Raw genomic sequence first — 27048 nt, 5'->3', positions numbered from 1 at the left:
CCACAATCGCCCCCCCCCCCCCTTATCAGAATTGACTATCACCATCTCCTGATTGTTTTGAAGTTTGTTTAAAGCCGTTAATTCACTTTGTTTAGTTAAGTTGCTATATTTCCTAGGTTTAAATTGCATCTGCTGTGCTAGTTGTATAAGATCCTGCTCAACTACTGCATGAAAGACTTCAATTACATCATTTCTGGCATGTACTGGGTAAAAGTGATTAGAGCCAATATTCTTGAAGGGTTGTTGACCTGTTTTTTTAAAAAAATCTGCTGCATCAGATCCTTGTTGATCACATAATGTCACACAACTCCTCAAAATTTAGTCTAGCATTCAACCCAATTGCTTTATGAGTGCCCTGATCTTTCTCACTCGAGTATTGGAATGGTTCACTTGAATTACAGAAATGCTTTTTTAATGTTATTTCTCTTACTTGGTGTATTCAGTCCACGGATTCATCCTTACTTGTGGGATATTCTCAATCCCTACAGGAAGTGGCAAAGAGAGCACACAGCAAAGCTGTCCATATAGCTCCCCTCAGGCTCCACCCCCCAGTCATTCTCTTTGCCGCTCTAACAAGTAGCATCTCCACGGGAGGGTAAAGAGTTTGTGGTGTTAGATTTGTAGTTTTTATTTCTTCAATCAAGAGTTTATTTTAAAATAGTGCCGGTTTGTACTATTTACTCTGAGGCAGAAAGAGATGAAGATTTCTGCTGAGAGGAAAAAGATTTTAGCATGTTGTAACAAAAATCCATTGCTGTTCCCACACAGGACTGTTGAGTACCGGAGAACTTCAGTTGGGGGGAACAGTTTGCAGGCTTAACTGCTTAAGGTATGCTCAGTCATTTATTTCTAACAAGACCTGGTAATGCTAAAAGACTGACAGAAATCCCCATGAGGGAAGGTAAGCCATTTTCTGAAACGCAGTATAGAAGGGTGGCTTCAGTTAAGGGCTTAAATACTGGTAGACACTGTGATGTGCTAAATCGATTGTTTTATTACTGGAATATTATATTTATTTAAGTGTTTGAAACGTTGTAAACACTTTTTGGGGTTTTTATTCGCCTGGCATATTATCAGACACCTAGTCTGACTCAGGAAAGCCCCATAACTCTGGACTGAAGGGGGAGGGGGCCTCATTTTCGTGCCTCAGTTGCGCAGTTGATTTTCAAGACAGCTCATGCAGCTTCATGTGTAGAGTCCTGAGAGTGCAGGAGGACATCAAGGAGGCTTATATTTCTGCTACAAATAACCCTGAGGCAAGGTAGGGCCGCAGCAAAGACTGTGGCACCGTGCTGTAGTGTGTTAAACAGGTAGTTTACTGCAATTTGCTCCGGTTTGGTCAACAAGGGGTTAATTGATTTGAAAATTTGTGTGCAATCATTTTAAAGCATTAGGATCATGTGGTGAAATTTCCATAAAGATTGGATGTTTTTTGGTGATTTGGAAAAAAAGTGTGTGCTTTTTATTATTTAAAGACACAGTAACTTTTTTCAAAAAGTGATTTTTTTCTGTCTTGTAGTGCTGTATAAGTCTGTCAAACATGTCTGAGACTTCAGATAGACCTTGTTCTTTATGTTTAAAAGCCATGGCAGTACCCCCATTGCATTTATGTGTAAAGTGTGCTAAAACATCTAAGCATTTTAAAGACCATCCAGTGACACTTAAAAATGTAGCCCAAGATGATTCTTTAACAGAGGGTAAAGAGGATAGTCCTTCTTCCTCTCCCCATGTGTCGAAACCAGTTACGCCCGCGCAAGCGATGCCTAGTACCTCTAGCGCATTGGCCCCTATTACTTTACAACAATTAGCAGCAGTAATGGATAATTCCCTTGCAGCATTTTTATCCAAACTGCCAGTTTTTCCAAGAAAGCGCGATAGCTCAGTTTTAAATACAGAGGATGAGCAATCAGACGCTTTGGATAATTTATCTGTAGTACCCTCACAAAACTCAGAAGTAGCAGTGAGGGAAGGTCTGTCTGAGGGAGAAATTTCTGATACAGGAAAAGTTTCTCAGCGGGCAGATTCAGATTCCTTAGCGTTTAAATTTAAGCTGGAACACCTCCGCGTACTGCTTAAGGAGGTTTTAGCTACGCTGGATGATTGTGACCCCATAGTGGTCCCAGAAAAATTGTGTAAGATGGACAGGTTTTTAGAGGTCCCTGTTTACACTGAGGCATTTCCGATCCCAAAGAGGGTGGCGGATATTGTGACTAGGGAGTGGGAGAGACCAGGTGTACCCTTTGTTCCCCCCCCTATCTTTAAGAAAATGTTCCCCATAAATGACCCCAGGCGGGACGAGTGGCAGACGGTCCCTAAGGTAGAGGGGGCTGTTTCAACACTTGCTAAGCGTACAACTATACCAATAGAGGACAGTTGTGCTTTCAAAGATCCTATGGCTAAAAAATTGGAAGGATTGCTGAAGAAAATTTTTGTTCAGCAAGGTTTTCTACTTCAACCAATTGCCTGCATAATTCCTGTAACTACTGCAGCGGCTTTTTGGTTCGAGGCCCTGGAGGAGTCGCTCCAGAGGGAGACTTCATACGATGAGGTCATGGATAGAATTCATGCTCTAAAGCTGGCTAATTCTTTTATCACTGATGCCGCTTTCCAGTTAGCTAAACTAGCGGCGAAAAACTCAGGTTTTGCCATCATGGCGCGAAGAGCACTTTGGCTCAAATCATGGTCGGCGGATGTGTCGTCCAAAACAAAACTGTTAAATATTCCCTTCAAGGGGAAGACCCTTTTCGGCCCAGGGCTGAAAGAAATTATTTCAGATATCACTGGGGGCAAGGGTCATGCCCTTGCACAAGATAGGCCGTTTAAGGCCAAAAACAAGGCTAATTTTCGCTCCTTTCGCAACTTCAGGAGCGGACCTGCTGCAACCTCTGCTGTCGCAAAGCAAGATAACGCTTCCCAGCCCAAAGCAACCTGGAAACCCCTGCAGGGCTGGAATAAGGGTAAACAGGCCAAGAAGCCTGCTCCTGCTACCAAGACAGCATGAAGGGGTAGCCCCCGATCCGGGATCGGATCTAGTAGGGGGCAGACTTTCTCTCTTTGCTCAGGCTTGGGCAAGAGACGTTCCGGATACCTGGGCATTAGAAATAGTTGCTCAGGGGTACCTTCTAGAATTCAAGGATTCTCCCCCAAGGGGAAGGTTCCACAGTTCTCGTTTGTCTTCAGACCAAACAAAGAAACAGGCGTTCTTACACTGTGTAGAAGATCTCCTAAAAATGGGAGTAATACACCCAGTTCCAATTGCAGAACAAGGACTGGGCTTTTACTCAAACCTGTTCGTAGTTCCCAAAAAGGAGGGAACTTTCAGGCCAATCCTGGATCTAAAGATTCTAAACAAATTCCTCAGAGTTCCGTCTTTCAAGATGGAAACCATTCGGACAATCTTGCCGATGATCCAGGAAGGTCAATATATGACTACCGTGGATCTAAAGGATGCGTACCTACATATTCCTATCCACAAAGATCACCATCAGTTCCTACGGTTCGCCTTTCTGGACAAACATTACCAGTTCGTGGCCCTTCCTTTCGGGTTGGCCACCGCTCCCAGAATTTTCACAAAGGTGCTAGGGTCCCTTCTGGCGGTACTAAGACCGCGGGGCATTGCAGTAGCACCTTACCTAGACGACATATTAATACAGGCGTCGTCTTTCCACAGAGCCAAGGCTCATACGGACATTGTTCTGGCCCTTCTAAGGTCTCTCGGGTGGAAGGTGAACGTAGAAAAAAGTTCTCTGTCCCCGCTTACACTAATAGACTCAGTAGAAATGAAAATCTTTCTGACAGAGGTCAGGAAGTCCAAACTGTTGAACACCTGCCGAGCTCTTCTTTCCATTCCTCGGCCTTCTGTGGCTCAGTGCATGGAGGTAATTGGTTTAATGGTGGCGGCAATGGACGTAGTCCCTTTTGTCCGAATTCAACTCAGACCACTGCAACTGTGCATGCTCAAGCAGTGGAATGGGGATTACGCAGATTTATCTCCTCAAATACAAATGGACCAGAAAACCAGAGACTCTCTTCTCTGGTGGTTGTCTCAAGTTCACCTGTCTCAGGGAATGAGTTTCCGCAGACCGGAGTGGATCATTGTCACGACCGACGCCAGTCTGTTAGGCTGGGGTGCGGTCTGGAACTCCCTGAAGGCTCAGGGTCTATGGTCTCGGGAAGAATCTCTTCTCCCAATAAACATTTTGGAGCTGAGAGCGATATTCAACACGCTCCAAGCATGGCCTCAACTAGCGGAGGCCAAATTCATCAGATTTCAGTCGGACAACATCACGACTGTAGCGTACATCAATCATCAGGGAGGAACAAAGAGTTCCCTAGCGATGAAGGAAATATCCAAGATCATCAAATAGGCGGAGGATCACTCCTGCCATCTATCTGCAATTCACATCCCAGGGGTAGACAACTGGGAGGCGGATTTTCTAAGTCAGACTTTTCATCCGGGGGAGTGGGAACTCCACCCGGAGGTTTTTGTTCAGCTGACCCAGCTATGGGGTATTCCAGAATTGGATCTGATGGCGTCCCGTCAGAACACCAAACTTCCCCTTTACGGATTACAGATCCAGGGATCCCAAGGCGGCATTAATAGATGCTTTAATAGCGCCTTGGTCATTCAGTCTAGCTTATGTCTTTCCACTGTTTCCTCTTCTCCCTCGGCTAATAGCCAGAATCAAACAGGAGAAGGCTTCGGTAATTCTGATAGTGCCTGCGTGGCCACGCAGGACTTGGTATGCAGACCTAGTGGACATGTCATCGGTCCCACCATGGAAACTGCCATCGAGGCAGGATCTTCTAATTCAAGGTCCTTTCAAGCATCCAAATCTAGTTTCTCTGCAACTGACTGCTTGGAGATTGAACGCTTAATCCTAGCTAAGCGTGGTTTCTCTGAATCAGTTATAGACACTCTGATACAGGCCAGAAAGCCTGTCACAAGGAAAATTTACCATAAGATATGGCGGATATATCTTGGTTGGTGTGAATCCAAGTAAGGTTAGGATTCCAAGGATACTGGCTTTTCTCCAAGAAGGATTGGAGAAAGGTCTGTCAGCTAGTTCCTTAAAGGGACAGATATCTGCTCTGTCTATTCTGTTACATAAGCACCTGGCAGCTGTACCAGACGTTCAGGTGTTTGCACAGGCCCTTGTTAGAATCAAGCCTGTTTACAAGCCTGTGGCTCCTCCTTGGAGTCTAAATTTCGTTCTTTCAGTTCTTCAAGGGGTTCCGTTTGAACCTTTACATTCCATAGATATTAAGTTATTATCTTGGAAAGTTTTGTTTTTAGTAGCCATTTCTTCTGCTCGAAGAGTTTCTGAATTGTCTGCTTTGCAGTGCGATTCACCCTATCTGGTGTTCCATGCAGATAAGGTTGTTTTGTGTACCAAACCTGGTTTTCTTCCAAAAGTGGTTTCTAATAAGAATATTAACCAGGAAATTATTGTTCCTTCTCTGTGTCCTAATCCAGTTTCTAGGAAGGAATGACTTTTACACAATCTTGATGTGGTTCGTGCTTTAAAATTCTATTTAAAAGCAACTAAAGATTTCAGACAAACATCATCCTTGTTTGTCGTCTATTCTGGTAAGAGGAGAGGTCAGAAAGCGACAGCTACCTCTCTTTTCTTTTGGCTGAAAAGCATCATCCGATTGGCTTATGAGACTGCTGGACAGCAGCCTCCCGAACGAATTACAGCTCATTCCACCAGAGCTGTGGCTTCCACATGGGCTTTCAAGAATGAGGCTTCTGTTGAACAGATTTGTAAGGCAGCGACTTGGTCTTCACTGCATACATTCGCCAAATTTTACAAATTCGATACTTTTGCTTCTTCGGAGGCTATTTTTGGGAGAAAGGTTTTGCAAGCAGTCGTGCCTTCCGTTTAGGTGACCTGACTTGTTCCCTCCCTTCATCCGTGTCCTAAAAGCTTTGGTATTGGTATCCCACAAGTAAGGATGAATCCATGGACTGAATACACCAAGTAAGAGAAAACAGAATTTATGCTTACCTGATAAATTTCTTTCTCTTATGGTGTATTCAGTCCACGGCCCACCCTGACATTTTAAGTCAGGTTCAAATTTAATTTCAAATAACTACAGTCACCACTGCACCCTATGGTTCTCCTTTTTCTCCTAACCGTCGGTCGAATGACTGGGGGGGCGGAGCCTGAGGGGAGCTATATGGACAGCTTTGCTGTGTGCTCTCTTTGCCACTTCCTGTAGGGATTGAGAATATCCCACAAGTAAGTATGAATCCGTGTACTGAATACACCGTAAGAGAGAGAAATTTATCAGGTAAGCATAAATTCTGTTTTTTCGTACAAAGCTATTAATATCAAGAATAGTGCTAATCAAATCAGTTGTACAATGGTGAAAAACCCAGTCCTTTGGACAAGACCTTCTGTTCAAAATCATTTAGTGGTATTGATTACAAGTTTATTATTTTCTGTGACTGTGTCATTTCTTCTTCTTCTGTATTGCTCAACTGGGATATCTCGGTATCAGATTTTGCACGGGCTGTGTGTCTTGCTTCCCTCCAGTCAATACGTTTTTTGGCCTTGCTCCCAATTGCTCCACATTATGCCTATTTTAGAGGCTGTACTGTCAAAACTTGGAAAATGTAACTTTCTCTGAATTGTTACTTTTACTTTTATTTCATTTTTTATTATTATTTCCAATTTTCTTTCTGTTGTCTCACCATACTCCAACTATAGACAATCGACAGTTCATAATCTTTCAGATCTCTCCCATATTTTTTATATTTGTTGTCAGATAATTCATTAATTGTTTTCTCTTGTAAAGGTGTATCCAGTCCACGGGTTCATCCATTACTTGTGGGATATTCTCCTTCCCAACAGGAAGTTGCAAGAGGACACCCACAGCAGAGCTGTCTATATAGCTCCTCCCCTAACTGCCACCCCCAGTCATCCTCTTGCAACTCTCGACAAGAAAGGAAGCATCAAGAGATATGTGGTGACTTAGTGTAGTTTTTACCTTCAATCAAGTGTTTGTTATTTTTAAACTGTACCGGCGTTGTACTGTTTTACTCTCAGGCAGAAATTGGAAGAAGAATCTGCCTGGAGGTTGCTGATCTTAGCGGTTTGTAACTAAGGTCCATTGCTGTTCTCACACATAACTGAAGAGTATGTAAAGAAAACTTCAGTTGGGTGGATGATTTGCAGATCACCTGCTTTGAGGTATGTTCAGTATATTCTTTTCTTTAGAGATAAGGTCTAGAAAATACTGACAGTGCCTGGTATATTTGAGGTAAGCCTGATACAGTGATTTAACAACGACTGGGATCATGCTTACAAGATAAGGGTAATATTCATGTTAACTCTCATATTACTTAGTGTACAAACGTTTGCATAACTTACAAAAAAAAACGTTTTTTTCTCTGAGGGTGATAAATCTTTATTTGGGGCCTAGTTTTCCACATGGCTTGTTAGATTACTCCTATGAGTACTTTTTTAAGGCCCTCTGACATTGAGTGCATGGTGGGAGGGGCCTATTTTCGAGCACTTTATGCGCAGTTGATATTCAGACTGAGACATCCAGCTTCCCTAAAGGAGTCCTCTGGCATCTAGGACCACTATAGAGGGTTTTTTTCCTGCAAAAATCTTGTTTAAGGGCAGGTAGGAGCCACAGCAGAGCTGTGGCAGTGTGTTTGACTGTTTTTTTACGGTTTTACCGTTTTTCTAATCCGGTTTGGGGCCTAATGGGGTTAATCATCCATTTGCAAGTGGGTGCAATGCTGCTTTAGTCTCTTATACACACTGTAAAAATTTCATAGAGTTTACTACTTTTTAACACTGTTTTGCAGTTTTTGTTGTAGTTTTCTCCTACATTGGTGTGTCCGGTCCACGGCTTCATCCTTACTTGTGGGATATTCTCATTCCCTACAGGAAATGGCAAAGAGAGCACAACAGCAGAGCTGTCCATATAGCTCCCCCTCTAGCTCCGCCCCCCAGTCATTCTCTTTGCCGCTCTGTAAGAGGTCAGAAATCTACTGCTACCTCTCTTTCCTTCTGGTTAAAAAGCATCATCCGATTGGCTTATGAGACTGCCGGACGGCAGCCTCCTGAACCAATTACTGCTCATTCTACTAGAGCTGTGGCTTCCACATGGGCCTTCAAGAACGAGGCTTCTGTTGAACAGATCTGTAAGGCAGCGACGTGGTCTTCTCTGCATACTTTTTGCCAAATTTTACAAATTCGATACTTATGCTTCTTCGGAGGCTATTTTTGGGTGAAAGGTCTTACAGGCAGTGGTGCCTTCCGTTTAAGCGCCTGCCTTGTCCCTCCCTTCATCCGTGTCCTAAAGCTTTGGTATTGGTATCCCACAAGTAATGGATGAACCCGTGGACTGGATACACCTTTACAAGAGAAAACAAAATTTATGCTTACCTGATAAATTTATTTCTCTTGTGGTGTATCCAGTCCACAGCCCGCCCTGTCATTTTAAGGCAGGTGTTTTTTATTTTTAAACTACAGTCACCACTGCACCCTATAGTTTCTCCTTTTTTCTTGCTTGTCTTCGGTCGAATGACTGGGGGTGGCAGTTAGGGGAGGAGCTATATAGACAGCTCTGCTGTGGGTGTCCTCTTTGCAACTTCCTGTTGGGAAGGAGAATATACCACAAGTAATGGATGAACCCGTGGACTGGATACACCACAAGAGAAATAAATTTATCAGGTAAGCATAAATTTTGTTTTTTCAAAAGTTTCTTTTAGCTGATTTTGGCAAGGACTTGCTGGTTCCCTTCTAGAACAGCTTTATTAAGCAGAGGTTGAGAGATATCCCAGCCAGTTTTGGTCTAGGGGGTAGCAATCTAGTTTTCCACCCAGGGGCAGATTGTCTAGATTATCTGGAGTGAGAGAGACTAGGCCGCTGCAGAGCGTGACGCTGGGAGGAGAGTCTGATGCTACCCAGCTGATAGGGTAAGTTCACACAGCCCCGTGAGGTGCAATTCCGGCGCGGGTAAGCGCAAGCCGCAGAAGTCAAATAGAAAGAAAAAAATGCAGCACTCGTGGGACACTTTCGATAAAAAAATCAAAATTTTATTCCATATTGTTAAAAACACAGGTTAGGATCAGGGAATTAACCCCTTACGCGTTTCGTGCTCCAACTGAGCACTTAGTCATAGGGATATCTGCTAAGACCGGACATGGCCTATTTAAAGGCACAGTGTCCAATCATGCAGTCTGTCAAGAAAGTTTTTTTAAAAAAACAGCAATATAAAAACATGTTAACCTAGAACATGATCATCTAAATATTGCCCAATACCTTTAACTAACCTAGTATGTTTTGAATTCATTCAATATAATGGTGATAGTCCCAGTAGTTACACTGTGCAAACGTACTAGGTTAGTTAAAGGTATTGGGCAATATTTAATATCCATATATAAGGCGTTACAATCATATCTGTGTTATTTTCTGTGGTTCTGGTCTAGTTTGTTGTTTCATATACTATGATGTGGCAATGGGCTGTATATGTTCACAATTTGATAATAAGACACTTACTTTGGTGTTTGGCAATCTCTTGCATAAATATTGTTAGATGATCATGTTCTAGGTTAACATGTTTTTATATTGCTGTTTTTTAAAAAAACTTTCTTGACAGACTGCATGATTGGACACTGTGCCTTTAAATAGGCCATGTCCGGTCTTAGCAGATATCCCTATGACTAAGTGCTCAGTTGGAGCACGAAACGCGTAAGGGGTTAATTCCCTGATCCTAACCTGTGTTTTTAACAATATGGAATAAAATTTCGATTTTTTTATCGAAAGTGTCCCACGAGTGCTGCATTTTTTTTCTTTTTTTTCTGTCTAGATTATCTGCAGTCCAGGTATGATGAGAGGCTTTCTTGAACTGGGTTCAGGACCTTCCTGTCTGGGAGGATAGTTCCAGTCAGGGAACAGGATCTAGGTATTTTTGAACGCTTAGTTCTCTCTAAACGGGTTTTTTCTGAGTCAGTCATTGTGACCTTGATTCAGGTTCGGAGCCAGTTACTAGAATGTCAGGCCCTAGTTAGAATCAGGCCTATGTTTAAGTCTGTTGCTCCTCCTTGGAGCCTTAACCTTGTTGTAAGATTTTTTACAGCAGGCTCCGTTGGAGCCTTTTCATTCCATAGATATTAAGTTATTATCTTGGAAGGCTTTGTTTTCTTTTTGTTATCTCTTCTGCTCATAGAGTTTTGGAACTCTCGGCTTTGCCGTGTGATCCCCTTATCTTATTTTTCTTGAGCTGATAAGGTGGTTCTCCGTTTGGAGTTTCTTTCTCTATGCCCTATTTCTTCTTCTCATAAGGAATGCTTGTTGCACAATATGGATGTTGTGCGTGCTACTATTCTACTTTAGGCGACTATGGTTTTTCGCCAGTCCTCTTCCCTGTTGGTGTGTTTCTTAGGATAATGTAGGTTCAGGATGCTTCTGATACTTCTCCTTTTTATGTTTAGATAGAAAGCTTGAATCTTATCCAAGAGGGGCATATTTTCCTTCTGGCTATATTTTTTAGACCGGTTATATCTATGGCTGATGCTGCTGCTTCTACTTTTTGGTTGGACAGTTTAGCACAGCAGTTTTCTTCAGATTCTGAATTATCTAACATTGTTTTACTTCAACATGCAAATCATTTTATTTGTGATGCTATATTTGATGTTAGGAAGATCATTATCAAATCCATGTTTTTAGCCATTCTAACTAGAAGAGCTTTATGGCTTAAATCTTGAAATGCTGACATGGTGTATAAAACTAGATTATTATCTCTCTCTTTTCAAGGTAAAATGTATTTTTGGTTCAAAATTGGATTCTATTATCTCCACTGTTACTGGGGGTAAGGGAGTTTTTCGGCCCCAAGACAAGAAATCGAAGGGTAAATTTAAAGCTCCCAATCATTTCCGTTCCTTTTGTCAGAATAGAGAACAGAAAACCACTCCTTCCACTAAGGCCTCTGGCTCTAATTGGAGACCATCTTCGAATTGTACTAAATCCAAGCCTTATAAGAAACCAAATCCTGCCACTAAACCTATATGAAGTTGTGGCCCTCAAGCCAGTTCTTCTGGTAGGGGGGAGACTAAAGCTATTTCAAAGAGTTTGGACAGACTCTATCCAAAATCAGTGGATTCAGAATATAATTTCTTAGGGTTGTGGAATAGGATTCAAAATAAGACTTCCTTTTGGAATATTCTTTTTTACCCATGTAACAAAAAACAAAGTAAAAGCGTATGTCTTTATGAAATGTGTTTCAGATCTAGAACTTTCAGGGGTAATTTTTCCCAGTTCCACAGCAGAAACAAGGATTGGGAGTTTTATTCAAATCTATTCATTGTACCTATGAAGGAAAACATTTTCAGACCTATTTTGGATCTGAAAACTTTAAATGGTTTTATAAGAGTCCCAACTTCAAGATGGTGACTATAAGGACTATTATTATATATGCCTTTTGCTCAGCAAGGTCACTTCATGTCCACAATAGATTTACTGGATGCTTACCTTCACAATTTGATTCATCCAGGTCACTATCGTTTTCTGAGATTCTCTTTTCTAAACATTCATTACCAATTTGTCGCTCTTCCGTTTGGTCTTGCAACAGCACCAAGTATATTTTTAATAGTTTTAGATGTCCTATCTGTAAGCAGGGTATTGCAGTGTTTCCTTATTTAGACGATATCTTGGTACTAGCTCAATAGATTTCCAGATAAATTCAGTGTCCATGATTCTATCCCTAACAGAAAGAGACGTTTGAGATTGGTTTCAGCTTGTCTAAACCTTCAGTCTCTTATCATTCGCTTCATTGGTTATGTGCATGGAAGTTTTAGGTCTTATGACTGCAGCATCGGATGTGATCTCCTTTGCTCGTTTTTATATGAGGCCTCTACATCCTTGCATGTTGCACCAATGGTGCAGGGATTATACTCAGATATCACAACTGATATACTTAAATCCCAACACTCCACTCTCTCTGACTTGGTGTTTAGACCATCACCTTATTGTTCAATGGGCCTCCTTTGTTCGTCCTTCCTGGACTGTGATCTCAACAGATGCAAGTCTTACAGCTTGGGGTCTCTGACAGCACAAGAGGTTTGGTATCCTCAAGAAGTGAGTTTACCAATGAATATTTTAGAACTCCGTGCTATTTTCAGAGCTCTTCAGGCTTGGCCTCTATTGAAGAGAGAACTTTATATTTATTTTCAGACAATATCACAACAGTGGCATATGTCAATCGTTTAGGAGGGACTCGCAGTGCTTCAGCAATAAAAGTAGTATCTCGGATACTTTCTTGGGCGGAATTCAACTCTTGTCAAATTTCTGAGATTTATATCCCAGGTGTAGACAATTGAGAAGTGGATTATCTCAGCCGTCAGACTTTACATCCGGGGGAGTGGTCTCTCCATCCAGATGTGTTTTTTCATCTTGTACAGATGTGGGGTCTTCCAGAAATAGATTGGATGGCCTCTCGTCTAAACAAGAAGCTTCCCAGATACCTTTCCAGATCCAAGGATCCTCAGGCGGCGATAGTGAATGCTTTTGTAGTTCCTTAGTTTTGCCAACCTGCTTACATTTTTCCGCATTCTTCCAAGGGTGATCTCCAAGATCATAATGGAACAATCTTATGTTTCTGATAGCACCTGCATGGCCTCGCAGGTTTTGGTATGCAGATATTGTCCGGATATCCAGTTTCCAGCCTTGGCCACTTTCTTTAAGGCCAGAATTCTGTCTCAAGGGCTGTTTTTCCATCAGGATCTCAGATCTCTAAATTTGAAAACATGGAAATTGAACGCTTAGTGCTTAGTCATAGAGGTTTCTCTGACTCAGTGATTAGCACTATGATACAGGCTTGTAAGTCTGTTTTAAGGAAGATTTATCATTGAGTTTGGAAAACCTATATTTCATGGTTTTCTTGGCATTCTTTCAGATTTCCTAGGATTTTACAGTTTCTTCAGGATGGTTTGGATGAAGGGTTGTCTGCAAATACTTTCAAAGGACAAATTTCTGCTATTTCTGTCTTATTTCATAGATTGCTAAGCTTCCTGATTTTCACTGTTTTGTTCAGGCTTTGACTCGTATCAAACCTGTTATTAAATCTAATTTTCCTCCTTGGAGTCTCAATTTGGTTTTGAAGATTTTACAGGATTTTCCTTTTGAGCCTATGCACTCTCTGGATATTAAATTACTTTCTTGGAAAGTGTTATTTCTTTTGGCCATCTCTTCTGCTAGAAGAGTTTCTGAATTGTCTGCTCTCTCTTGTGAGTCTCCTTATCTGATTTTTCATCAAGATAAAACTGTTTTGCGGACTTTGTTTACATTTTTGCCTAAAGTTGTTAGTTCTAACAACATTTATAGGTAAATTGTTGTTCCTTCCTTGTGTCCTAATCCTAAAAATACTCTTGAAAGGTCTTTACATTCTTTGGATGTGGTAAGAGCTTTGAAATATTATGATAAGGCTACTAAATATTTCAGGAAGACTTCTAGTCTGTTATTTTTTCTGGTTCCAGGAAAGGTCAGAAAGCCTCTGGCATCTTGGTTGAAACTTTTGATTCACAAAGCTTATTTGGAGGCGGGGCAGTCTCCACCTCAGCGAATTACAGCTCATTTTACTAGATCAGTTGTCACTACTTGGGCTTTCAAGAATAAAGCTTCAGTTGAACAAATTTGCAAAGCAGCAACTTGGTCTTCTTTGCATACATTTACTAAATTTGACCATTTTGATGTGTTTGCTTCTTCGGAAGCAGCCTTTGGTAGACAGGTTCTTCAGGCAGCTGTCTCAGTTTGATTCTATTAGTGCCTTTATTTTGAGTTTTTTGAAATTTTTAAAAAATCATAATTATTTTTTGGGATTTAATTTCTCAGCGGATATAGCTGTTTTTTTTCTGTTATCCCTCCCTCTCTAGTGACTCATGGACTTCCACATCTTGGGTATTATATCCCATACGTCACTAGCTCATGGACTCTTGCCACTTGCATGAAAGAAGGTGATACTTATCAGCTTTGCTGTGGTGCCCTTTGCCTCCTCCTGCTGGCCAGGAGTGATATTCCCAACAGTAAATGATGACGGTGTTGATATCCGGAAATAAATAAATTGATCAGGTATGCATAAATTTAGTTTTTTCAGTTTTTTTTTCTTTTTTTTTTCTTCTGGTACAGTATAAGGAAGTTTATCCCTACCTCCCTCCCCATAACTTGTGGCCTCTGCCATAGCTTAGGTATTAGTCCCCAGGAGTAATGGATTGTGGACTCTTATCACCTATATGAGAGAAAACTTAATTTTTATCTAACCTGATAAATTCCTTTCTTTCATAGTGATAAGAGTCCATGAGACGCCACCCTGATTTTTAGAAATGATTATTTTTGTGCAAATCCCTTTTTTTCCCATTTCCTCTATTTATTTTGCTCTGTTTTATTCACACCTCTGTCAGCTTGGCTATATGTCAGACTGATTACTATAGAGGTGGGAGGGTTTATATAGAGCTCTGAGGTTTGGGAATCTTTGCCGCCTCCTAGTGGCAGGAAAGTTAATTCCCAGAAGTAGTGTATTGTGGACTCTTATCACCATGAAAGAAAGGAATTTATCAGGTATAAATTAGTTTTTCTTGCAAAAGATGGTGAGTGTCCAAAACATCATAACATGTTGGATATACTTTCCCTATACACTAGTAAGAGCTTAATGGCTTTGAAACATTTTCACTTTGCCCTTCAACTTATAAAATCAATTTTTAAACATCAATTAAATGATGTACACCTGTCATTAATATTGCTTGTTTCGAAATATATATCTATATCTATTTATCTCTATCTCTATCTCTATCTATATATATATATATATATATATATATATATATCTATCTATATATCTCTAAACAAAAACATTTGTAATTTTTTTTTTTCCTTCAGTTGGTAAATTTTAATGCTTTCTTTTTTTTTTCCTTTGTACAGTGGTGGCTGGATCCCAATAAGCCAATTCGAAAACAACTGAAAAGTGAGTATTATTTTGTTGTTGTGTTTTTGTTTTTCACTTTAAAATGAACTCATTTACAGGGCGAAGCAGACTACTGAAGTGGCTAGACGAGTCTTAGAGAACTTCCAGACTCAACGGTACATTTTAGAAGTTATTTTATAAAATGATACTGGTAGAAAACCCTTTTTCCATCTAAAAATGAGGAGAGTCCACAACTTCATTCATTACTGTTGGGAATTAAGAACCTGGCCACCAGGAGAAGGCAAAGACACCCCAGCCAAAGGCTTAAATACCTCCCCCACTTCCCTCATCCCCCAGTCATTATTTGCCTTTCATCACAGGAGGACGGCAGAGAAGTGCCGAAGATTGGAGTAGTCTCTTATGGAGGATAGTACTCTTCGTATTGGGACTGGAGTTTTAAGTAGTCCTGTCAGCCTCTCGGTGCGAGCCTGGGCAAAAGTTAGAGTCCAGAGATGCAGGGAGAGTCTTTCTGCAAAACCATCCCGACTCATATTAACAGCTCCACAAGCAATCAGCGTTGACGAGTTTCTCTGCCTGCTTTTTACACTCAAGTCCATGTCAGTAGCGTGGCTACTAACCTGTCATACTTGAAGTGCCGTGTTCCTGTTCCATGGTGTAGATTCTGGTAAGATCGTTTAATTTTTTATTACATAATGATAACACGGAAGACAGGGTCTCAGTCTGACGCCTTTTATCTTTAAAGAATCAAGGGTTAATATTCCTGGAAAGGTTTGGGTAGAACAGCCTGCTCAGTTTTGTTTCACATGCCTTAATAAAGTTACGACATCTAAAAGTAAACGGATGTTTAGTACTACTGAGCCTTCCACCTCTGAGGGTTCCCAGTCCCGTGAGGTGCATTCCCTGCATTCATCTCCAATTGCACATGCAGCGTCCCAGGGTCCAACCATTACTCCTGCGAGAGAGATTCTTTGGCCATCAGATTTTGTGGATCAACTGCAAATGGCGGTATCGAAAGTGATTCATGCCTTACCATGTTCTGCTAAGCGTTGAGCGTATCATGGCGGCCCGGCCCAGGGGTTGTCTACGCCGATGGAAATATCAGAGGCGTTATACGATGACGAGGCCCACGCCGACTCTTCGGAGGAGGCCCCTTCTGGGTCGACTGCGGAAGAGCCTGACTTTAGGTTTAGGATAGAGAATTTACGCGTTTTCCTGAAGCAAGTGCTTGCTACTCTGGAGGTTCCGGAACCAAAGCTTTTGGAGGAACCTGCGATTCCTAAGCTTGATAAGGTAATGAGGACAGGGTGGTGCCTCAGGCCTTCCCGGTTCCTGTTTAAATGGCTAATATTATTAAGAATGAATGGGAGCGATTAGGTTCTTCCTTTTCCCCTTCTTCCTTTAAGAAACTGTTCCTCATTCCGGAATCTCAGCTTGTGCTGTGGGGTACTGTCCCTAATGCGGACAACTATTCCCCTCGAGGATAGTTAGTCGTTTAAAGAGCCCATGGATAAAAAGTTGGAAAACATGTTAAGAAAGATGTTTCAACACACGGGGTTTGTTTTTCAGCCGGCAGCGGCCGTAGCCGCAGTTGCCGGTGTTGCAACATATTGGTGTGAATCCCTGTGTGAAATGGTCAAGGGGGAGACTTCCATTGAAGAGATACAGGATAAGATTAAGGCGCTGAAGGTCGCCAATTCTTTCATCTGTGATGCCAATATGCAAATTATTCGCCTGAACGCTAAGGTGTCAGGTTTTTCCGTTTTAGCTCGCAGGGCTTGGTGGCTAAAGTCTTGGTCTGCGGACATGACCTATTAGTGGAGGCTGTTGTTCCTGCCTTTTCAATGAAAGATACTATTCGGTCCAGGATTTGATTTGATCATATCCACGGTTACGGGAGGCAAGGGAGCTTTCCTATCGCAGGATAAGAAGGCTAAGCCTAAAGGATCTACTTTTCGTCCCTTTTGTTCGGACAAGGCCTAGCGCCAGCAGCCCTCCATGAAAGCGGACCAGTCCAAGGGAACTTGGAAGCCGGCTCATTCTTGGAACAACCCTAAGCAGAGTAAGAAGCCTGCCGAGACAAAAACGGCATGAAGGGGCGGCCCCCGACCGGTCTCCGGGCCAAGTAGGGGGCAGATTATATCTCTTCTCAGAAGCCTGGTTACAGGACGTTCAGGACCCTTGGGTTCTAGAGGTTGTCGCCCAGGGTTACAGGATAGGGTTCAGATCCCATCCGCCCAGGGGCAGATTCCTCCTGTCAAACCTGTCGTCAAGACCAGAAAAGAGAGAGGCCTTTCTAGCGTGTGTGAGGGATCTCTCCTCTCTCAGCGTTATCGTACCAGTACCCCCAGCAGAAAGGGGTCTTGGGGTACTATTCAAATCTTTTTGTGGTTCCAAAGAAGGAGTGCACGTTCCGCCAGATTCCGGTCCTAAAGTGTTTAAACAAGTTTCTTAATGTTCCATTGTTCAAAATGGAAACGATCATATCTATTCTGCCCCTAGTTCAAGAGCGACAGTTCATGACAGCTATAGACTTGAAGGACGCATACCTTAATGTGCCAATCCACAGGGACCATTTCAAGTTTCTAAGATTTGCGTTTCTGGACCAACACTTCCAGTTTGTGGCCCTCCCCTTTTGTCTGGCGACTGCTACTTGCGGTGGCCAGAGCTAGAGGCATTGCTGTGACGCCCTATCTGGATGACATCCTAGTCTTGGCGCTGTCGCTTAGTCTTGCAGAGGATCATTCGAGGGCTCTTCTTCTTTTGCTCCAATCTCACGGTTGGAAGATCAACTCAGGAAAGAGTTCCCTGGTTCTCAGCAACAGGGTGGAGTTCCTGGGCACGATTATAGACTCTATGTCCATGAAAATATTTCTCACAGACCATCGATGCAGGAAGATTGCGTCCTCTTGTCTTGCCCTTCAGTCCTCCTCAAGCCCCTTGGTGGCTCAGTGTATGGTGGTGATCGGACTCATGGGTTCCAGCATAGACGTCATTCCATTCGCCAGGTTCCATCTCGGACTTCTTCAATTGTGCATGTTGAGACAGTGGAACGGCGATCATTCAGCTCTATCACAGCAGATATCCATGGATGCTCGGACTCGGATCTCCATCTTTTGGTGGATCCATCCGAAACAAATGTCCATGGGGACATCCTTCTTGAGACCATCCTGGGAGATTGTGACCACGGACGCGAGTCTGGCAGAATGGGGAGCTGTTTGGGGTGCCAGGATGGCACAAGGAAAATGGTCCCGGGAGGAGTCTACAATGCTCTGAAGGCATGGCCTCCTCTGGGGTCTTTCAGCGTCCTCAGATTCCAGACCAACAACATTACCTCAGTGGCTTACATCAACCATCTGGGGGGTACAAGGAGCTCTCTAGCCATGAGGGAGGTGTTTTGGATGTTGGAGTGGGTGGAGTCCCACAGCTGCTCGCTCTCAGCGAGTCACATTCCAGGTGTGGACAACTGGTTAGCAGACTTTCTCAGCAGGCAATCCTTCCATCCGGGGGAATGGTCTCTTCACCTCGAAGTGTTTGCGTAGGTTTGTCTCAGGTGGGGAAAGCCAGCGATAGATCTCATGGTGTCTAGACTCAATTGCAAGCTACCCCGATACAGGTTGAGGTCCAGGGATCCCCAGGAAGAGCTGATATATGCCTTAGTGGTGCCTTGGGGGTTCAGACTAGCTTACAGTTTTCCACCGGTACCACTTCTACCTCGTGTAGTGGCACGCATCAAACAGGAGCGGGCTTCGGCCATTCTGATTGCTCCATCGTGGCTGCGGAGGACGTGATTTGCGGATTTGGTGGCGATGTCATCCTCTCCACCGTGGAGGTTACTCTGTCGCAGGGATCTGCTGGAACAGGGCCCCTTTCAACATCAAAATCTCAATTCTCTGAGGCTGACTGCATGGTGATTGAACGCCTAGTATTGGCCAAGAGAGGCTTTTCTGAAAGTGTGATGGATACTTTAATTCAGGCAAGGAAGCCAGTCACTCTTTGCATCTACCATAAGGTGTGGAGGACTTACTTGTCCTGGTGTGAGAAGCATGGATATCCTTGGCATAAGGTGAAGGTATCCAGGATTCTGTCCTTTCTCCAAGACGGTTTGGAGAAGGGTCTTGCCGCCAGTTACTTTAAAGGGATAGGTTTTGGCATTGTCTTGTTGCATAGGAGACTCGCTGAGCTCCCTGACATCCAATCTTTTGTTCAGGCTCTGTCTATAATTAGGCCTGTCTTTAGACAGTCTGCTCTCCCATGGAGCTTAAAATTGGTCCTTAAGGTATTGCAGAAGGTTCCGTTTGAATCTATGCATTCCATTGACATTAAGATTCTGTCCTGTAAGGTTCTCGTCCTGTTGGCCAGTGCATCGGCACGCAGGGTATCTGAACTGACTGCCTTGCAGTGTGAGCCTCCTTATCTGGTTTTTCATGCGGATAAGGCTGTGCTTCGCACTGGTTTGGGGTTTCTTCCCAAGGTTGTGTCTAACTGTAACATCAATCAGGAAATAGTGGTTCCTTCTTTGTGTCCTAACCCTTCTTCTTCTAAGGAGAGGTTACTTCATAAACTGGATGTGGTTCGTGCCCTGAAGTTCTATCTTTAGGCTACGAAGGATTTCAGACAGTCTACATATTTCTTTTACAAAGATATGACGAGTCCACGGATTTCATCCTTACTTGTGGGATATTAACCTCCTGCTAACAGGAAGTGACAAAGAGCACCACAGCAGAGCTGTATATATAGCCCCTCCATTCCCCTCCACCCTCATTCATTCTCTTTGCCTGTGTTATACTAGGAAGACATGGTAAAGGGAGGTGTTAGTTTTAGTTTCTTCAAGTTTTTTATTTTAAATGGTACCGGTGCGTACTATTTTCCTCAAGGGGATATGGAAGATTTCTGCCCTGAGGTTTGATGATCTTAGCATTTGTAACTAAGATCCACGCTGGTTCCCACAAGACTTCTGAAGGTAACCATGAGACATCTTCAGTGTGGAGACCGGTTTCATGCTACAAGCAGCATTAAGGTATGTGCAGTATTTTTTTCTGAGGAGACTTGGTGCATCAGAACTGTCTGGCATTTTTTCCCTGTATGGGAATGGGGTAAGCAGTAAAACCTATTTTAATAAGAGGGGTGTTACTGGAGTCCCTATATTTTATTTATCATTATTTGATATTTGGGCATTATGGGACATGGGTGACAATGTAAAGATGTGCACTTCCTTCAGGCTTAGCAGCAGTAAACAGTAACTTGGTGGCTCCTGGACTGTGCAGCTGGTCTGAAGGATTGGAAACTTGATATGAAGTACTCTGGGGGCAGGTAGGCGTCACAGCAGAGCTGTGGCGAGGTGCAGAGGGTATTTCTTTCATGTAATTAGCAAGAGTCCATGAGCTAGTGACGTATGGGATATACATTCCTAACAGGAGGGGCAAAGTTTCCCAAACCTCAAAATGCCTATAAAACACCCCTCACCACACCCACAAATCAGTTTTACAAACTTTGCCTCCTATGGAGGTGGTGAAGTAAATTTGTGCTAGATTCTACGTTGATATGCGCTCCGCAGCAGGTTGGAGCCCGGTTTTCCTCTCAGCGTGCAGTGAATGTCAGATGGTTGTGAGGAGAGTATTGCCTATTTGAATTCAATGATCTCCTTCTACGGGGTCTATTTCATAGGTTCTCTGTTATCGGTCGTAGAGATTCAGCTCTTACCTCCCTTTTCAGATCGACGATATACTCTTATATATACCATTACCTCTGCTGATTCTCGTTTCAGTACTGGTTTGGCTTTCTACTACATGTAGATGAGTGTCCTGGGGTAAGTAAGTCTTATTTTCTGTGACACTCTAAGCTATGGTTGGGCACTTTTATATAAAGTTCTAAATATATGTATTCAAACATTTATTTGCCTTGATTCAGGATGTTCAACGTTCCTTATTTCAGACAGTCAGTTTCATATTTGGGATAATGCATATGAATAAATCAATTTTTTCTTACCTTAAAATTTGACTTTCCCTGTGGGCTGTTAGGCTCGCGGGGGCTGAAAATGCTTCATTTTATTGCGTCATTCTTGGCGCGGACTTTTTTGGCGCAAATTTTTTTTTCTTTTTCCGGCGTCATACGTGTCGCCGGAAGTTGCGTCATTTTTGACGTTTTTTTTTGCGCCAAAAGTGTCGGCATTCAGGATGTGGCGTCACTATTGTCTCCACATCATTTTTTTTTACTTCTGGTTGCTAGAAGCTTGTTCACTGGCATTTTTTCCCATTCCTGAAACTGTCATTTAAGGAATTTGATCAATTTTGCTTTATATGTTGTTTTTTCTATTACATATTGCAAGATGTCCCAGATTGACACTGAGTCAGAAGATACTTCTGGAAAATCGCTGCCTGGTGCTGGATCTACCAAAGTTAAGTGTATCTGCTGTAAACTTGTGGTATCTGTTCCTCCAGCTGTTGTTTGTACTGAATGTCATGACAAACTTGTTAATGCAGATAATATTTCCTTTAGTAATGTTACATTACCTGTTGCTGTTCCGTCAACATCTAATACTCAGAGTGTTCCTGATAACATAAGAGATTTTGTTTCTAAATCCATTAAGAAGGCTATGTCTGTTATTCCTCCTTCTAGTAAACGTAAAAAGTCTTTTAAAACTTCTCATTTTTTCAGATGAATTTTTAAATGAACAACATCATTCTGATTCTGATAATGGTTCTTCTGGTTCAGAGGATTCTGTCTCAGAGGTTGATGCTGATAAATCTTCATATTTATTTAAAATGGAATTTATTCGTTCTTTACTTAAAGAAGTCTTAATTGCATTAGAAATAGAGGATTCTGGTCCTCTTGATACTAAATCTAAACGTTTAAATAAGGTTTTTAAATCTCCTGTAGTTATTCCAGAAGTTTTTCCTGTCCCTGATGCTATTTCTGAAGTAATTTCCAGGGAATGGAATAATTTGGGTAATTCATTTACTCCTTCTAAACGTTTTAAGCAATTATATCCTGTGCCATCTGACAGATTAGAGTTTTGGGACAAAATCCCTAAGGTTGATGGGGCTGTCTCTACTCTTGCTAAGCGTACTACTATTCCTACGGCAGATAGTACTTCCTTTAAGGATCCTTTAGATAGGAAAATTGAATCCTTTCTATGAAAAGCTTACTTGTGTTCAGGTAATCTTCTTAGACCTGCTATATCTTTAGCGGATGTTGCTGCAGCTTCAACTTTTTGGTTAGAAGCTTTAGCGCAACAAGTAACAGATCATAATTCTCATAGCATTATTAATCTTCTTCAACATGCTAATAATTTTATTTGTGATGCCATCTTTGATATCATTAGAGTTGATGTCAGGTATATGTCTCTAGCTATTTTAGCTAGAAGAGCTTTATGGCTTAAAACTTGGAATGCTGATATGTCTTCTAAGTCTACTTTGCTTTCCCTTTCTTTCCAGGGTAATAAATTATTTGGTTCTCAGTTGGATTCTATTATCTCAACTGTTACTGGAGGGAAAGGAACTTTTTTTACCACAGGATAAAAAATCTAAAGGTAAATTTAGATCTAATAATCGTTTTCGTTCCTTTCGTCACAATAAGGAACAAAAGCCTGATCCTTCATCCACAGGAGCGGTATCAGTTTGGAAACCATCTCCAGTCTGGAATAAATCCAAGCCTTTTAGAAAACCAAAGCCAGCTCCTAAGTCCACATGAAGGTGCGGCCCTCATTCCAGCTCAGCTGGTAGGGGGCAGATTACGTTTTTTCAAAGAAATTTGGATCAATTCCATTCACAATCTTTGGATTCAGAACATTGTTTCAGAAGGGTACAGAATTGGCTTCAAGATAAGGCCTCCTGCAAAGAGATTTTTTCTTTCCCGTGTCCCAGTAAACCCAGCGAAGGCTCGAGCATTTCTGAAATGTGTTTCAGATCTAGAGTTGGCTGGAGTAATTATGCCAGTTCCAGTTCTGGAACAGGGGCTGGGGTTTTATTCAAATCTCTTCATTGTACCAAAGAAGGAGAATTCCTTCAGACCAGTTCTGGATCTAAAAATATTGAATCGTTATGTAAGGATACCAACATTCAAAATGGTAACTGTAAGGACTATCCTGCCTTTTGTTCAGCAAGGGCATTATATGTCCACAATAGATTTACAGGATGCATATCTGCATATTCCGATTCATCCAGATCACTATCAGTTTCTGAGATTCTCTTTCCTAGACAAGCATTACCAGTTTGTGGCTCTACCGTTTGGCCTAGCAACAGCTCCAAGAATTTTTACAAAGGTTCTCGGTGCCCTTCTGTCTGTAATCAGAGAACAGGGTATTGTGGTATTTCCTTATTTGGACGATATCTTGGTACTTGCTCAGTCTTCACATTTAGCAGAATCTCATACGAATCGACTTGTGTTGTTTCTTCAAGATCATGGTTGGAGGATCAATTTACCAAAAAGTTCATTGATTCCTCAGGCAAAGATAACCTTTTTAGGTTTCCAGATAGATTCAGTGTCCATGACTCTGTCTCTGACAGACAAGAGACGTCTGAAATTGATCTCAGCTTGTCGAAACCTTCAGTCACAATCATTCCCTTCGGTAGCCTTATGCATGGAAATTCTAGGTCTTATTACTGCTGCATCGGACGCGATCCCCTTTGCTCGTTTTCACATGCGACCTCTTCAGCTTTGTATGCTGAACCAGTGGTGCAGGGATTACACAAAGATATCTCAATTAATATCTTTAAAACCGATTGTACTACACTCTCTGACATGGTGGACAGATCACCATCGTTTAGTTCAGGGGGCTTCTTTTGTTCTTCCGACCTGGACTGTAATTTCAACAGATGCAAGTCTGACAGGTTGGGGAGCTGTTTGGGGGTCTCTGACAGCACAAGGGGTTTGGGAATCTCAGGAGGTGAGATTACCGATCAATATTTTGGAACTCCGTGCAATTTTCAGAGCTCTTCAGTCATGGCCTCTTCTAAAGAGAGAATCGTTCATTTGTTTTCAGACAGACAATGTCACAACTGTGGCATACATCAATCATCAAGGAGGGACTCACAGTCCTCTGGCTATGAAAGAAGTATCTCAAATACTGGTGTGGGCGGAATCCAGCTCCTGTCTAATTTCTGCGGTTCATATCCCAGGTATAGACAATTGGGAAGCGGATTATCTCAGTCGCCAAACGTTACATCCGGGCGAATGGTCTCTTCACCCAGAGGTATTTCTTCAGATTGTTCAAATGTGGGGACTTCCAGAAATAGATCTGATGGCTTCTCATCTAAATAAGAAACTTCCCAGGTATCTGTCCAGATCCAGGGACCCTCAGGCGGAAGCAGTGGATGCATTGTCACTTCCTTGGAAGTATCATCCTGCCTATATCTTTCCGCCTCTAGTTCTTCTTCCAAGAGTAATCTCCAAGATTCTGAAGGAATGCTCGTTTGTTCTGCTGGTGGCTCCAGCATGGCCTCACAGGTTTTGGTATGCGGATCTTGTCCGGATGGCCTCTTGCCAACCATGGACTCTTCCGTTAAGACCAGACCTTCTGTCTCAAGGTCCTTTTTTCCATCAGGATCTCAAATCCTTAAATTTAAAGATATGGAGATTGAACGCTTGATTCTTAGTCAAAGAGGTTTCTCTGACTCTGTGATTAGTACTATGTTACAGGCTCGTAAATCTGTATCTAGAAAGATATATTATCGAGTTTGGAAGACTTACATTTCTTGGTGTCTTTCTCATCATTTTTCCTGGCATTCTTTTAGATTTCTGAGAATTCTACAGTTTCTTCAGGATGGTTTGGATAAAGGTTTGTCTGCAAGTTCCTTGAAAGGACAAATCTCTGCTCTTTCTGTTCTTTTTCACAGAAAGATTGCTAATCTTCCTGATATTCATTGTTTTGTGCAAGCTTTGGTTCGTATAAAGCCTGTCATTAAGTCAATTTCTCCTCCTTGGAGTTTGAATTTGGTTCTGGGGGCTCTTCAAGCTCCTCAGTTTGAACCTATGCATTCATTGGACATTAAATTACTTTCTTGGAAAGTTTTGTTTCTTTTGGCCATCTCTTCTGCTAGAAGAGTTTCTGAATTATCTGCTCTTTCTTGGGAGTCTCCTTTTCTGATTTTTCATCAGGATAAGGCGGTGTTGCGAACTTCTTTTAAATTTTTACCTAAGGTTGTGAATTCTAACAACATTAGTAGAGAAATTGTGGTTCCTTCATTGTGTCCTAATCCTAAGAATTCTAAGGAGAAATCATTGCATTCTTTGGATGTAGTTAGAGCTTTGAAATATTATGTTGAAGCTACTAAGAATTTCCGAAAGACTTCTAGTCTATTTGTTATCTTTTCCGGTTCTAGGAAAGGTCAGAAGGCCTCTGCCATTTCTTTGGCATCTTGGTTGAAATCTTTAATTCATCATGCTTATGTCGAGTCGGGTAAAACTCCGCCTCAAAGTATTACAGCTCATTCTACTAGGTCAGTTTCTACTTCCTGGGCGTTTAGGAATGAAGCTTCGGTTGATCAGATTTGCAAAGCAGCAACTTGGTCTTCTTTGCATACTTTTTCTAAATTCTACCATTTTGATGTGTTTTCTTCTTCTGAAGCAGTTTTTGGTAGAAAATTACTTCAGGCAGCTGTTTCAGTTTGATTCTTCTGCTTATAATTTCAGTTTTTTTCATTATAAGATTAAAACTTTATTTTGGGTGTGGATTATTTTCAGCGGAATTGGCTGTCTTTATTTTATCCCTCCCTCTCTAGTGACTCTTGCGTGGAAGATCCACATCTTGGGTAGTCATTATCCCATACGTCACTAGCTCATGGACTCTTGCTAATTACATGAAAGAAAACATAATTTATGTAAGAACTTACCTGATAAATTCATTTCTTTCATATTAGCAAGAGTCCATGAGGCCCACCCTTTTTGTGGTGGCTATGATTTTTTTGTATAAAGCACAATTATTCCAATTCCTTATTTTTTTTTATGCTTTCACACTTTTTTTCTTATCACCCCACTTCTTGGCTATGCGTTAAACTGATTTGTGGGTATGGTGAGGGGTGTATTTATAGGCATTTTGAGGTTTGGGAAACTTTGCCCCTCCTGGTAGGAATGTATATCCCATATGTCACTAGCTCATGGACTCTTGCTAATATGAAAGAAATGAATTTATCAGGTAAGTTCTTACATAAATTATGTTTTTTATCCATCTTTTGACTAGATGTTGATATAAGTACTTCTAAAGTCTTATTTCTGCCTTGGCTTCTGGGTGCAGTCATTTTTGGATTAACCAACGATTTTAAGTTAAATTTGGGAATAATTTAACGTTTTTTGTGCATTTTGGAAAAATTGTTCACTTTTTCTTTTCTTAAAGACACAGTACACATTTTTTTCTAATGTTTATTTTATGCTATAAATAAGTGTTTAAACGACTTTTGTGGTATTACTAGTCTGTTCAACATGTCTGACATTGAGGTTTCTCATTGTTCTATGTGTTTAGAAGCTATTGTGTAACTTTTGTACTGAAAGGGCTTTACAATGTAAAAAGCATATTTCTCTTGTAAGGTGTATCCAGTCCACGGATTCATCCATTACTTGTGGGATATTCTCCTTCCCAACAGGAAGCTGCAAGAGGATCACCTGGACTGAAGGAGATCATTTCTGACATCACTGGAGGAAAAGGTCACGCCCTTCCTCAAGACAGGTCCAACAAATTAAGGACCAAACAGTCTAGTTTTCGGCCCTTTCGAAACTTCAAGAGTGTTGCAGCTCCAGCTTCCTCTAACACAAAACAAGAGAGAACTTTTGCCCAGTCTAAGCCGGTCTGGAGACCTAACCATGCTTGGAACAAGGGGAAACAGGCCAAAAAGTCTGCTGCTGCCTCTAAGACAGCATGAAGGAGCAGCCCCCGATCCGGAAACGGATCTAGTTAGGGGCAGACTCTCTCTCTTCGCCCAGGCTCTGGCAAGAGATGTCCAGGATCCCTGGGCATTAGAAATTGTGTCCAAGGGTTATCTTCTGGAATTCAAAACCTCTCCCCCAAAAGGGAGATTTCATCTCTCACATTTATCTGTAAACCAGATCAAGAGAGAGGCATTCTTACATTGTGTTCCAGACCTCCTAGTTATGGGAGTGATCCACCCAGTTCCGCAG

The 27048-nt window shown here is 41.9% G+C and overlaps 1 protein-coding gene across 1 annotated transcript in view; it reads left to right on the top strand.

Moving 5' to 3' along the window:
• Positions 1 to 27048, top strand: part of PTPN4 (protein tyrosine phosphatase non-receptor type 4) — a gene marked incomplete in the record, with an annotated part of 1345721 nt that overhangs the window by 186713 nt on the left and 1131960 nt on the right. The window contains 1 exon segment of the mRNA XM_053698088.1: positions 14937 to 14979. Coding sequence (XP_053554063.1) covers positions 14937 to 14979 — 43 coding nt within the window.

The sequence above is a fragment of the Bombina bombina genome, chromosome 1, assembly GCF_027579735.1.
Source record: "Bombina bombina isolate aBomBom1 chromosome 1, aBomBom1.pri, whole genome shotgun sequence".
Classification (NCBI taxonomy): Eukaryota; Metazoa; Chordata; class Amphibia; order Anura; family Bombinatoridae; genus Bombina; species Bombina bombina.
This window is presented reverse-complemented; position numbering and strand designations above follow the sequence as displayed.